Below are 13,635 nucleotides of genomic sequence, written 5' to 3'. Positions count from 1 at the left end.
CTCAGGGCGGGCGGCTTTCGGCCCGCGCCGCCTCCTGCCTGTGGGCGGCGTAGGCCGCGATCCGAGCTGGGCTTCGTTCGAGATATTGCCGGTGATCTGCTGTACGAGAAAGCGATGGCGACTGCTCAGAAGCCGAAGAACTGCGTGGTACGGTTTAATTCCATCACAGCGTCTTACTGAAGTAAAAAAACAGCGAATCTTAGCTTAAATAAAACACCCAGCTGCGTTGTAAGCTTTCTGTGCTTGAGAATTTGGGACTAATTCTGTCTTTTAACTCCAAATAAACGTGCTCAGCAGCAAAATAGGGTTAAAAGGCTGGAGTCTGTAGTGTACTTGGCCTAAATCAGTGATGTTTTCAGGCATCGTCACACCAAGCATTACAGGTGGTGGCTGTGGGTTGGTAGTTGGATTTAATGGAGTCATTAAGGCTGGAAAGGCTGTTTATGAAATGCCCTCCCCTGTCTATGGGGGGCACCCACAGCTCCGGGCAGCACTGTGCAATGATCTCAGGCAGTTCTTAGAGGTCTTATCCAGCCTCAGTGATGCTATGAATACACCTGGCTTCATAGGAGCTAAAAATCACACCTACCGTTTAAACTGAAGCATTCAGGAGGCAGGGTGTTGGTGTTGGTGTTGGAAAGGTGTCTGATTTCTCTCTTGCAGAGCGCAGTTGTGTTTCCCAATAAGATATACACAGAACAGCAGTCCCTGACTCTAGTGAAGAGGCTTCTGGCCGTGGCAGTGTCCTGCATTACGTACCTGAGAGGGATCTTCCCTGAAAGCGCCTATGGGACGAGATACCTGGATGGTAACAGGCTGTTTTTTGCATAGCAGATGGGCACGGGGTTGTTGTTGAGTTTGTTTTTAAAGCCACTTCATCCATTTAATTACAGACAGTAGCTATTTCATGTGACCATATGGAACCTTTACTAATACGGTCGTTGTTGAATGCTATTAAAAATATGATGCTCATTGAGCAATCAATGCATTTACACTTTAATCTATGCTTAGCAGAGTGTCTGGATAATTAACTTGACTTCCAGAGCTGTTGTTTTTTTGTCCTTAAAGATGACTTTTTTCATTTTCTTTTGAGATCTCTGTGTCAAAATCTTAAGGGAAGATAAAAACTGCCCCGGCTCGACTCAGCTGGTGAAATGGTACGTTGACCACATGCCCACACAGCAGTTACAGTGTGTGAATTCTGAAAGATAGCTTTCTAGTTAACAGCCAGAAGAAAAGCTTTGCCTTGTGGAACCAAACAGGTGCCAGGTTGTGTTCTTAGTACCTGATCTTCACTATCTGGTTGTGGTTAAGTTCTTGTCATGCTTTTGTCAGTAATAACACACAGTCAGGCATCACAAACGGTGCTGTGAGCAGGTGGGTGGTTGCAGCCACAGGACAGCATCGTGTACACAGTCATGTACACAGAGGATTCCTGAGGGTTGAACGTATTCAGAAGGAGTGTGTTTGCAGACTGGCCTTGGAGGTGAAGCTAATAGGGATTAGGACTAGCTAGGCAATGTTGTTTGCATTTTGCAGGATGCTGGGATGCTACGATGCCTTGCAGAAGAAATATGTAAGTCTTCCAGTGTTATTCAGCTGTTTGATTGGCACTTAAGCATTCATATGTGTGATTCCACTGCTTGCTACTGCAGTTGGGGGAGTTTCTGGTTACAGGATAACTGTTGTGTGGTGCACTAAAACTGCTAAGGTGTGGGAGTTCAGGGTGATACTCATTGTGTGCTGGATCTCTTGAAGCCAAATAAGCAAATGGTTTCTCAAAGAGATGAGCTGAACGTATGAAGAGCTTGATTGCTTTGAGTAGGCCTCGAGTGGTCGTAATTGGTTCAGAGAGCTGAAAAAAACAGCTTGTGAAGCAGAAGTGGGCTGAGCACACCTGACCGTTGTTCTTCTCTTTGCTTCTCACAGCTAAGAATGGTTGTCCTGGCGGTAAGTGTGACCCAAGAGCAAAGCACTTGTATCTAAAAGTTGGTGCTTAGGTGTGTGTATGGGTTTTAATCTGTTCCCTGTCCTTCCTTTTGAACCTCCAGGTCTACACCCACCCGGATGATCCTCAGGTAAATCTGGTAGAGCAATAATGTTTGGATTGAAAACTCCAGGCTAAAAACTTGGAGTTTCTTTCACATGAATTCATCCTGGCAGTCTCTGGCTCAGCTTCATTGCACTCTGGTGACTTTGTGCATGTTAAAACTGGTAAGGAATGCTGTGTTTCAATGCGTTGGACAAGAGTTAAGGGCTGTGATGATGTGATTTAAGTAAAGGTTAGTTGGGAACTGGGTGGAAGCAGCAGCAGTATTGGCTTCCTTGACAGCTGATAACTTAATAACGGCTGCATTTGTTTGCAGACAATTACAGAATGTTACCACTTCAAATTCAAGTACACCCCCAATGGGCCAGTCCTGAATTTCAGCAGGTATCGTCACCCTGCCCTGCCTGGGACTTCTTTGCTCTGTCTTGAATTCTAGATCAGCACAGTCTTATTATTTAGCCTTATTTTTAAAACACGGTGAATAATTTTTAACTCACACAGTCCACAGTTGTGTGTCTTAAAACAGCAGCCCTTCAGTCTGGGTGAAAGCTGAGCGTTCTCTGTTTGCAGTAAGAACAAACAGGGCGATTCCCCCGTCAGCTGTGCAGACACCAAGAAGGCAAGCATCCTCCTCATCCGCAAGATCTACGTTCTGATGCAGAACCTGGGCCCTCTGCCAAACAACGTCTGCCTGACGATGAAGCTTTTCTACTATGATGAAGGTGGTGTTTCCCCATCACTTAGATGCTTGAGAGTGATCGAAAGAAATCATTTCATGTGCAATCTTTACAATTAGTGCAACTTAATTATTTCTCAGGACGGTTCCTAAAGTGCAGGGGGTGCCGATCTGATCTCACAGCAGGAATACGGCCTTGCAGCTGACTTGATTGCAGTGAGAGTTTTAAGGACAAACTGTGTTTTCCTGAGTGCTTTAGGAAGTGCTGTGTGCCTGTTGGTGCTGCCCTGTAAATACCTGAATTCCTAGCTCATCTGCTTGCCTGTGTGAACTGTTTCAAGCAGTTGTTGTAGAGGGAGTTTCATTTAGTATGAATGGAATATTGGTAATTCCTTTCCTTCTATGCACGTTTTTGAACGGCTTTATATTTAAGGCAGAAAAGTCTCTTAACCCCATAAGCTGAGCTGGTTTTCTCCTGCAGTTACACCTCCTGATTATCAGCCCCCTGGCTTCAAGGAGGGTGAATGTGAGGGGATGATATTCGAGGGAGAGCCAATGTATCTGAACATGGGTGAGGTGCCAACGCCTTTCCACATGCTGAAAGTGAAAGTCACAACTGACAAACAGAGGATAGAAAACTGCGATGAAAGCATCCTGAAGCAAAGAGAGCCCAATCTGCCCCTGCCGGTGCTCACGGTGGATGGGAATGAAGCAGAAGAAAACCAGCATGTGAAGGTGAGAGCTCAAGTGCTGCTGAAGCTTTTGGAACTGTTTTTGATCTTGTACTGTAGAAAGGGGCCGTTAATTCGTCTGCATCTATTAGAATGATATTATTAATAAGGAATGCAGTATTTCTGTGTCACTTTAGGGGAGATGTTACATGCTCGAGGTTTTATTTTTCTAGTATCACAATTATTTTAGATGTTCTTCATTCATTGAGTTCCATGCCTGCTTGCATTGATGGGGAAGTAACGCTGAGCTGGGCTGTACATCCCAGATCAGATACAAATATGTTTTGTTTCACTTAGAATCCACCTTAGGAGCTCTGACTCCTGTGAGCAGGAGCTCTTTGCTTCTGTCTGCAGGAATGAGCCTTTTTCTCATTCCAGGAAGATCCTGTGTTGGATAACAAAGCAGGAGATGGTGATCATGCAGATGCTTTGGAAACCCAAGGTAGAACTCATTTGTTTTTATCTTAATTTAAGAGGTTTTCAAGGCTGTCTGAAATAATGCAGCTGTCATCCTGCAATGGTTTGTTTTGCATGGCTGCAGAGCAATACTGGTGAAGCAGTTTGTGCTGATCTGTAGGGAAAACTGCATGGATTGGAAACAGGAGGAAGCACCCATTCTCTGTATCTATGGTGCACGATTCCTCCCTCACCTCAGAGCACTGCAGTGGGGTGAGGCTGGGAGTGCATTGCTCACAGTGTGCTTTGCTTTGCTTTCTTACAGAGGAGGATTTCCCGTACGGAAGGGATGGAGTTTTGAAGGCTGGGGAGAACAGAAATCAATACATCTCCAATCCTCAGGTATGAAAGCTGAAAATGGGAAAACCTGATCTAAATGTGGGGGACTACTTCAGACACAGGTGCTGAATGTTCTTAAGGCAGAACAGCCCCAGATAACAGTGTGCTTTATGAAGTGCTTTGCACTGAAGTTTAAAGCATTTATTTTCTGTTTTCTATAGGTTGATCATCTGGCAAGGAAGACCTCTGAACTTAATGTGTCGGAAAGCAGGACGAGGAGTGGGAAATTATTCCAAGCTTACATTGTGAGTGTCGGTTTTTCTTTACTTCTTTGAGGTGTTTTCTGCTCCAGTGAATAAAACTGGCAGCTTTACTACGCTTTGTGCTGAAATAATGGAATTCTCATTGATTAATTGATATTCTCTAGAGAATAGAGTTAGCCAAGCTCCCTGCTGCCCAAAGCCACTGCTGGGAGGAGATGTGTCAGCAGGGAGCCGGGTTCCCCTGGTCCTGCAGGTGGAGCAGTGGTGGCTGTGCTGGAATCTGCCCTTGGGAGGCAGCATTGGGTCCCCCCCACTCTCCAATGCGGGTCCTGTTCTATTGCAGGTTCACCAGGCTGAGCTCTCCTCTAGTCAGGACATGCTGCCAAAAAGGAGGAAGATAAGTGAGCCAAAGGAGCAGTTCTAGACACCCATCTCCTACTGTCTGCCTCACAGGGTGCTTCTCCACACCGCTTCCTTCTTGTGTTTAATGTGGATGTTAATATTAAAATACCTTAGGGGGATTTTCTGTTCTATTGGTGGCCATAACGTAGTGGGTTTAAAGAGAGGAAGTTTATCAAGATGGAGAAATGAGCAGTGAGTTTCTATAGGAGGTTGCATCCCCGTCAAGAAACACACATAGAATGCTGCTGCAATTCTGGTCAGGTTTCTGGTGTTAAAAGTTTGCCTTTTCTGGTGTTGAAGGTTTGGCTTTTCTGGTGTTGAAGGTTTGGCTTTTCTGGTGTTAAAAGAGCAGAGCTGGAGCTGTTAAAGGTCTCTGATTCTTCCAGACCAAAGTACAGGCGTTCTTCATACCATTAATTACATATTTCATGTCGAATGCAGACAGGTGGGTGGCTGTTTGCATATGGTTAATTGTTGGCAGCTGTTTGTTAGAATGGCATGAGATGATCTGAAAAAGAAACTTGCTGAAATGGAATTGCAAGAGTTGGAGCCACTTTTATTCCACCGAAGCGATGGTTCATTTTGGGTGTGCTGTAGTGTCTGTAGTGATGCTGTCTGTGTTGTTCAGAGCTGCTGCTCTGTTTTGGTGTGGATAGCTGAACATTTCTTAACACTTTTGGTCATATTAAAACACCTTTATTCAACAATTGGTTGCTGTCTTTCTTTTATGCTTTGACCGGAGTGCATTTAGGGGTGTTAATAAAACACAAGGGAGTGTTGTGAGTGGTTGATGAAGTTCATGTTCTTGTCTGTGTGGGTCTGACTCCATCTGGGATGGTCAAAGAGGGCCAAAAAAGAAAGGCAGCTGTGGGACCTGGTGCTCACAGTGCTCTGTGCTGAGCAGTGGTGGTGCAGCCTTGGGATAGCTCTGTGAGTGTGAGGGGTTGGTGGCAGCTCCAGCTGTGCAAAACCCAACCTCTCAGCCCGGAAGCCCTCAGGGCAGGATGGCCCCGTGGTGGCTGTGATTCCTGGTTCCCTTCCTGGAGGTGCAGCCATCTGAATCAACACGTCACCGTGTGGCAGTGGCCGCTCCCTGCTGCGGATCCGCAGCTCTGGGCCAGGTGAGCTGAGAGCTCCGGGTAAGAGGGGCAGGGTGGCTGTCCCCTGGCCTCCCCTGAGGCCGTGCTTCGGGTCAGGCTGTTGCTGTACCCTTCACTCTTGCACCTCTGTTCTTTATCCCCAGGTGGGGATGACGACGCTGACACATCGGGGATGGCGTGGGGACAAAAGGACTGAGCCTGAGGAGGACGTGGCTGCGGATGGGAAGCTGCCTGATGAGGACTCTGACAACTCCAAAGCCCCCCGCCTCACACTGATGGAGGAGGTGCTGCTCCTGGGGCTGCAGGACAAGGAGGTGAGTGAGGCTCCGGGACAGCAGCAGCTGAAGGGGTTGTGTGGGTTCCCCTGAGCCCTCCCAGCTCAAACAACCCCCAAACACCCCCCACCAATGGCTCAGAGGGACCTGTGGGGTTAAGCACTGCCCAGCAACAGCTCTGCCCTGGGGGTGGTGGGCAGCCACAGTGGCCGTGCACGGTTGTGGTATTGCAGTTTGCAGAGCATTTATTCTGGGGGTTCCTGAGCTTTGCAGTTGTTTTCCTGGGGTTGCTCTCTGCACAGTTCTCAGCTCAGACCATTCACTTTGTGCTCTCAACCTGCTGCTGTGGGCTGGTGGCTGCCCTGCCTGGGGAGCTGGGGTAATCATAGGGCTCAGGGACTGAGCAGGAGGCACAGGAGAGCAGAATGCAGTGCAGGAACCTTGGAGCAAATATTTGAGAGCAGCATAGGAGTGTGGTGCAGTTTACCATTCTCCCTGGGCTACATTAAACATTCTCTGTGTGGTTAATGTGTGCCTGGGAATGGATCTTTGGCCAGCAGGAAATTAAGAGAGCACAATAGATCGGCCTCCAGCCCAGCAAATCCAAACCTTCAGTGGCATCTGCGCCCTTTCTTCCTTAAGTTCACCTGCTAAGAAGAAAATCCCTTTTGCATCTGCCATGATGGAAGGAAGCAGAGCAAGTTGTGCAAGCATAAAGAGTTGCTTTGTCTTTACTCACCAGGAAGTGAAGAAAGCAAATAAAATCTCTCCTTTATGGTTCCCTCAGCTCCACAGGCTGAAGAACACGGTGTTCATAAAGTGCTGTGCAAACAGATATGGTGCTGAGGATAGCAGGTGGTCCAGGGCAGCACCATGGGTGGTCCAGGGCAGCACCATGGGTGGTCCAAGGCAGCACCATGGGTGGTCCAGGGCGGCACCATGGGTGGTCCAAGGCAGCACCATGGGTGGTCCAAGGCAGCACCATGGGTGGTCCAAGGCAGCACCATGGGTGGTCCAGGGCAGCCCTATGGATGGTACAGGGCAGGATGGTGCTGGCTGTGGATGTGAGCTTGCACTGCTCACGCTGTGATAGGGGCTTCATGGGGGGAAATGTTCTTGGCTGGAGCAGGTTGTTGGGCATCCAGTGTTGTGAAGGACCAGCTCTTATCCTTGCCTGTCCCCAGCTCCCTGCCTGTCCCTTTGCTTGCAGGGCTACCCATCCTTCTGGAATGACTGCCTGTCCCCTGGTCTGCGTGGCGGCATCCTTATTGAGCTGGCGCTGCGGGGCCGCATCCATCTGGAGCCGCTCACAGCCAGGAAGAAGCGGCTGCTGGACAGGAAGGTGATGGCAGTGGGGCTGAGGGGGTGGTTTAATGGATCCCAGGTATTGTGCAGCCCCCCATGGGTGCTTCCCCATGATGCTGTGCTGTGTTGGTTGCCTTTGGCTCATGGCTTTGCCCACCGGTGCCGCACTTGTGGCCCATCTTGTATGTCTGCCCACATTTGGGCCTTACAGTTTTCAATTGGTTCTCGCAGGTGCTGCTGAAGTCGCCGGCTCCCACTGGTGATGTCCTCCTGGATGAGACCCTCCGGCACATCAAAGCTGCTGAGTCCACTGAAACGGTGCAGACTTGGATAGAGCTGCTCACAGGTTGGGCCAGGGGGAAAAGAAAGCACAGGGTTGGGGTTGGAAGGTACCTTACAGACAGAGCAGTTCCTTCCCCTGCCATGAGCAGGGATGGGGCACCCACAGTGCTCTGGGCAGCAGCACCTCCCTGCCCTCTGGGTTGAATTCCTACCTCACATCTGACTTTAAGCTAAAAGAGGAGAGATTTAAGTTGTTCTGCTTATCTATTCCATGCTGACTGTGTTGTGATCCCACGGTTCTGTGATTTCTTCCCCAGGCGAGACCTGGAACCCCTTCAAGCTGCAATATCAGCTGCGGAACGTCCGCGAGCGCATCGCCAAGGGCCTGGTGGAGAAAGGGATCCTCACCACGGGCAAGCAGAGCTTCCTGCTCTTCGACATGACCACTCACCCCGTCTGTGACGCCGCGGAGAAGCAGCGCCTGCTGAGGAAGCTGCAGGGCGGCCTGTTGGAGCGTTGGACGGGAGACGTGCGCCGCATGGACCGCAGGCTGCTGGCGCTGCTGGTGTTGGCCCACGCCTCGGATGTGCTGGAGAAGGCTTTGGGAGGCCTGGAGGACACGCAGTATGAGCTGGCCATGAGCAGAGCCAAGGATGTGCTGGAGGCCGACGCGGAGCTGGAGGCGGCCCAGGGCAGAGGGACGGAGGTGATGTGGGCCGTGCTGGCAGCATTCAGCAGGGCTTAGGTCCTGCGGTGGGCACAGGGGCTGACTGAGGGCTGGGGGGTCCACGTGTGGAGCTGCTCCCCTGGGAAGAGCCTGGAGCCCCTCGGGGGCTGCATGCAGAGCCGCCTCCTCCTCCTCACTGCTGTATTGGGATTGGGGCCTCGGGGCTTTTGGGGCTGTGGGTGCCGGGGGCAGCTGGAGGGTCTGTGTGTCAGACAGGAAGGGAAAAGTTTACACTGATTTTTTGTTTTTTTAGTACTGTTTTGGTTTTATTTCCCTCCCCTGGGCACTGTGAATGCGCTCCTTTGCGTCCTGCAGCACTTCCCGCTGGATCAGCTTCTTTTTCCCTTCGATCTGGGGCTGGGAGAAGCGCTGGCAGCACCAGCACAGGGCCTTGAGGCGCTACGGGAGCGGTCGGGGTCGGCACAACGCGGGCTCGGGGCGGGGGGCGCTGGGAGTTGGGGGCGCTGCGGGTCCTGCTGTGCCCGCACTGCCCACCAGGGGGCGCCCGCTTCAAGGCTCTTCCCAGCGCCCGCGCTGTGGCCGCGCCCCTTTTCCCCCTATTGGTTCGTCCCGCTGTCCGTCAAACTCAGCTGCCACGCCTTCCCGCCCACAAGGTGTTCTCTCACTTCCCATTGGTTCCGGCAGCTTCACACAGGGTGGCCGAGCCCGGCCCTTTTTCCCGCCCCCCGCGGGTCCTCATTGGTCGTGTGTGACGTCACTACGGCCTCCTGACTGCGCCCATTGGGTAGCTGCCTGTCCGTCACGCAGCCGGGGCGTCAGGGGGGCGGTGGCGGCCATTTTGGAGCAGAGCGCAGGGCCGATCGGCGCGCAGGGAGCGCGGAGGCAACGCGAAGCCGCAGGGCCGCCTGTCCCCGCCATGGCCGCCCCGTCGGGTACCGGCGTCCTCGCGGAGGACTCCGGGCAGGAGAAACAGGTGAGGAACCGCGTGGCGGGCCCTCCCGCTTCCCATTGGTTCAGCAGCGCGCCACTCTTCCCTGCCTCGCTCACCGGTTGGCTCTCGTCGTCGTTGTTCTAACCTCTCATTGGCTGCGGTGTGGGCGCGGAGGCGGGACTTCCGGGAGAGGTGGAGGGGGCTTGTGGGACGCCGGGGGTTGCGGGGCCGCCGCTCTTACATCCACCGCTGCCTTTCAGGACGCGCAGGAGAAGGAGGCCGCCATCCCGGAGCGGGCCGAGGAGGCGAAGCTGAAGGCCAAGTACCCCAACCTGGGCCAGAAGCCCGGCGGCTCCGACTTCCTTATGAAGAGGCTGCAGAAAGGGGTACTTACCGCCCGGCCCGTGTGTCAGCCCGGGGTGGCACAGCAGCACTTACAGCATCAGAGTGGGGGGGGCTGCCCTGAGCCCCTTGTTTGTGCTGCCCCTTGTTTGTGCTGCCCCTTGTTCCTCCTGATCCCCTCCTTCCAGTTACTGCTCTCAGCCCCGGAGCTCTCAGCCGTTCCCCATCAGTTGCTCCATGCCCAACTGGGGGCTCTCCCAGCACTTCCTACTTATAACTGGGGAGCCCAGCACAGAGCTCCAGCTGTGCCCTCCTCAGGGCAGAGCAGGGGAGCACCGCCCTGCCCTGCTGGCCGCGCTCTGGGCATTGCACCCGGGATCCCATTAGCCCTGTTGGCTGTTAGTGCACTCTGGGCATTGCACCCGGGCTCCCATTAGCCCTGTTAGTGCACACTGCTGGCTCAGAGGGCACAGGAGGTGCCAGCAGAAAAAGACAGTCCTATGGCTGTGCTCCCTGGTAAAGTATCACAGAATTGTAGGGGTTGGAAGGGACCTCTAGAGATCATCGAGTCCAACCCCTGAGTAATTAAGTAATTAAATCCTTCCCCAAGAGCTCTCTGCAGCTGCCTGGGGTGCTGCTGGAGGCTCTGCTCCTTGCACAGGGTGATGCAGGAATCCCTTTGAGTCGTGTGCATGGCTCTGTGCTCAGCCACCCTGTACTGCTGGTCCTGGTGCAGCTGCCTGTGTGTGCTGCATTGCTGGCAGGAATGCTGGTCATGTTTTTAGGTACCAACCCTATAAAGCAAACACAGAAATGAGGGTTTCACTCTTTGGCATCAAGTAGGGCTTTGATTCTTTAGGGCTGGGCTGGGCTTTGTGGGGCCCAAAAAGCTGTTGGCAGCATCTCCCGATATCCTGAGGTGGAGGAGACCCCCAGGGATCACCAGGTCCAAATCCTGTCTCCATACAGCACCGCCCAGAGTTCAAGCAGGATTTCTCAGAGCATTGTCCAAACTCTGCTCGTCCTTTTGCCCTTTGCTCTGCTGTCTGCAGGGCAGAGCAGCGCCGTGGGGTGCACGGAGTCACGGGCAGCGTGCGTGGCGAGGGAGCGGAATGGCCTTCGTACCACAGCTCAGCATTGCTGGGAGGTGTCTCAGAGCCGCATCTCTGCAGGCATTCGCAGGTTTCAGCTGCAGGAGCCCGTCTGGGCTGCAGGAGCCCGTCTGGGCTGCAGGCTGGGCTGCGCTCATTGGGGAGAACGTCCTGCCTTTGTCCCACAAGCTCTTTTGTGGAATCAGCAAATGTTCCCCAGCTGTGCTGCTGTAGCTGAGCTTGTCTGCAGGAGGCTGCTGACACAGCGTCTGCCCCGCAGTCACTGTTAGGATCACAGGATGGCTTGGAAGGGACCCCAAAGCCCCCCCAGCCCCATCCCTGCTGTGGGCTGGGTGCCCTCCCACCAGCTCAGGCTGCCCAGTGGGGACCCACATTTCTGTGGGCAGCAGTACCAGCATGGCACCGCTTCAGGGTAAAGAGTTTCCGCCTCATATCTGACCTAGATCTCCCCTTGTTTAGCTTAAAGCCATTCTTTCTTGTCCTCTTACTGTCTGTGTGCATAAGAAGTCGCTCTCCCATGTGTTTATAAGAGAGGGGATGGGGATGTAGGCTGCTGGCTGGGATGAGACACCTGAGCCGTGCTGGGCGTTGTGGGGAGCTGCTAAATAAAGGCCTAACAGTTGCCTTGGACTTTCCCCTTGCATGTTGTTTCAGTGATAAGTTTTGGGTGTTACCCATCGCAGCTTCTTAAAGGTGTGTGTTTGTAGCTCAGCGTGTGCAGCTTGGCCGTCCTGCAAAGAATAACCCGAACTCCTTTTCTTCTTCCAGCAAAAATACTTCGATTCCGGTGACTACAACATGGCCAAGGCGAAGATGAAGAACAAACAGCTGCCGACTGCAGGGCCGGATAAGAACCTGGTGACAGGAGACCACATCCCCAAACCTCAGGACCTTCCCCAGAGAAAATCCTCACTGGTGGCCAGCAAGCTGGCAGGGTAGCCCACATTCAAGGGCTGGTTTTTGGGTTGTTTTTTTTCCCCTCCCCTTATTTTCTTTGTTTCTTTTGGTTAATTGGATTGAACTTCACTGTACCATAGAGCTGGGAGCACCAGAATCCACGTAGTTATATGAGTATTTATAGCAAAACACACAGCACAACAGAGACGAACGTGAGATGTCAGTAACCCAGGCCACGCGGGCAGAGCTCTGGTGGATTTGGTTGCACATTTGCCTTTTGCCAGCTGGTTTGCTGCCTTCACTCTCACGCTGCTCAGAACCATCCCTGCCTGCAGTCACTGCAGTGCTGCATCCCTCCCTGCAGCAAGCAGGGGAGCGAGCAGCACTGAGAGGAGTTGCGTGGTGCCATCGTGGTGTGTTCTGCAGGTGTCGGTAGGGGAAGATGCAGAGGGGGAAGTGGCAGAAGCTGATACCCGGCCTGCAGTCTGGTTCGGTTGTGTGTGTCGTGGTTCTTAATCAGGTGGTTGAATTGGGACTGTGGTTGCAGCAGCTTTGCAGGCAGTTTCCTGCTCTGTCCTCTCTGCCAGGGATGCCTGCAGTGGTGAATGGAGTGTGGCTGGAGCCCCATCCCTCTGCCCCGCATGGCCTCACTCAGAGCCTGGAGTGGTGCTTGCAAAGCACAGGGCTGGTGGTGCTGGGAAAGACGTGAGCTGTGAGAGCAGGAGGACAGAGTGGAACCCGAGGGAGGAGAAAGAGAAGATGATAGAGGCAAATGTGTGTTGGCAGTGTTACGCATCCCTGCCTTGAGGTTCTTTTGGTTGTTTTTCTCTCTTTCTTTTTCTCGCCTTTTTGTTTCAGGCTTGAAAAGGAGCAAACAGAATGAGGTTAGCGTGGTGGCTGCAGCACAGTGGGGTGCACTCGGTGCCCATGTGGTACTGCTAAAGCAGCTCCAGATATGGGGTATTTGGTGGGGCCTTGGGCTGAGGTTTGTGCCAGGACAGCACCGAGTCCAAGTTTGGTTTAAGCCCAGTTGTGGAGGTGGAGCAGGCCCTGTGGCTTTTAGGGAGCTGTATTGGATCAGCAGAAAACAAAGGAGGGAGGCAGCGGGCGATGGATGCACAGCTTTCCTCACGTGTCATCCTGGCCGGGTCCCCTCACAGAGCTTCACTTTGGCACTGCACTTTCATGCTGCTGTTCCGAGCAGATAGTGAGGCTGTGCTCAGACACGCGTCTGCTGTCAAGTGGTTGATGGGTGACCCTGGGCTGTGCCCGCACAGCTGTGGACTTTGTGGCAGGGATAGGCACCGTGCCTCACGCTCAGCTCCTCGCCCAGCCCTGCACTGCCCGGCCGTGCAGCCTGCTAGGATGCTCTGCTGTTGGTCCCAGCTGCGTTGTAAATAGATACGAATCATATATACAAATATATATATAATTTTTTACATCTTCATCTGTCCTCTTTTCTAGCGTGCTGTGCTTTAAAAAAAAAGAGGAAAAACGAGGAAAAATAGTGAAAAATGCTAAGCAGCCTTTGCAGCTTTGGGCTGCCCCTGCGCTGCTGTCTGTGCCCACTGGGGGCAGGGAGGGAACGACTGACTGTGAGCACTGACTGTGAGCACTGACTGTGAGCACTGACTGTGAGCACGTCTTCCCTGCTCGCCTGGAAATGCCAGGCGTGTTTGCACAGCGGGGAGGAAGCGATTGTGACAACACAGGATGAGAACCAGCAACAGAAGTTCAGTCAAACGGCCGTAACTTGCGGGTGACGTCTGTTCTGTCCCTGGAGCAGCAGGGCAGTGTCCCCATGCTGACAATGTGCTCACGTCCGTCGCTTGCTGGGCAGGGCATG

General features: G+C 52.7%; 3 protein-coding genes across 3 annotated transcripts; all 3 read left to right on the top strand.

Moving 5' to 3' along the window:
• The first annotated feature begins 21 nt into the window (after positions 1 to 21).
• On the top strand, positions 22 to 5,559 carry HORMAD1 (HORMA domain containing 1). The gene is made up of 13 exons (XM_072358699.1): positions 22 to 147; positions 664 to 808; positions 1,094 to 1,157; positions 1,540 to 1,576; positions 1,930 to 1,950; positions 2,052 to 2,078; positions 2,367 to 2,434; positions 2,621 to 2,772; positions 3,208 to 3,461; positions 3,836 to 3,899; positions 4,179 to 4,255; positions 4,414 to 4,497; positions 4,799 to 5,559. Exons 1-13 carry the CDS (start codon positions 115 to 117, stop codon positions 4,877 to 4,879), a joined length of 1,107 nt encoding a protein of 368 aa, XP_072214800.1. The 5' UTR covers positions 22 to 114; the 3' UTR covers positions 4,880 to 5,559.
• A 547-nt stretch (positions 5,560 to 6,106) lies between these two features.
• On the top strand, positions 6,107 to 8,863 carry GOLPH3L (golgi phosphoprotein 3 like). Its single transcript, XM_072358787.1, has 4 exons — positions 6,107 to 6,271; positions 7,443 to 7,574; positions 7,769 to 7,883; positions 8,137 to 8,863. The coding sequence occupies exons 1-4, from the start codon at positions 6,107 to 6,109 to the stop codon at positions 8,562 to 8,564; spliced, it is 840 nt and encodes a 279-aa protein (XP_072214888.1). The 3' UTR covers positions 8,565 to 8,863.
• A 428-nt stretch (positions 8,864 to 9,291) lies between these two features.
• ENSA (endosulfine alpha) lies at positions 9,292 to 13,236 on the top strand. The gene is made up of 3 exons (XM_072358788.1): positions 9,292 to 9,480; positions 9,699 to 9,824; positions 11,661 to 13,236. The coding sequence occupies exons 1-3, from the start codon at positions 9,424 to 9,426 to the stop codon at positions 11,829 to 11,831; spliced, it is 354 nt and encodes a 117-aa protein (XP_072214889.1). The 5' UTR covers positions 9,292 to 9,423; the 3' UTR covers positions 11,832 to 13,236.
• Positions 13,237 to 13,635: the final 399 nt, after the last annotated feature.

The sequence above is a fragment of the Excalfactoria chinensis genome, chromosome 32 (assembly GCF_039878825.1).
Source record: "Excalfactoria chinensis isolate bCotChi1 chromosome 32, bCotChi1.hap2, whole genome shotgun sequence".
Classification (NCBI taxonomy): Eukaryota; Metazoa; Chordata; class Aves; order Galliformes; family Phasianidae; genus Excalfactoria; species Excalfactoria chinensis.
Note: the sequence above shows the minus strand (reverse complement) of the source record. Positions and strands in the feature narration are given on the sequence as shown.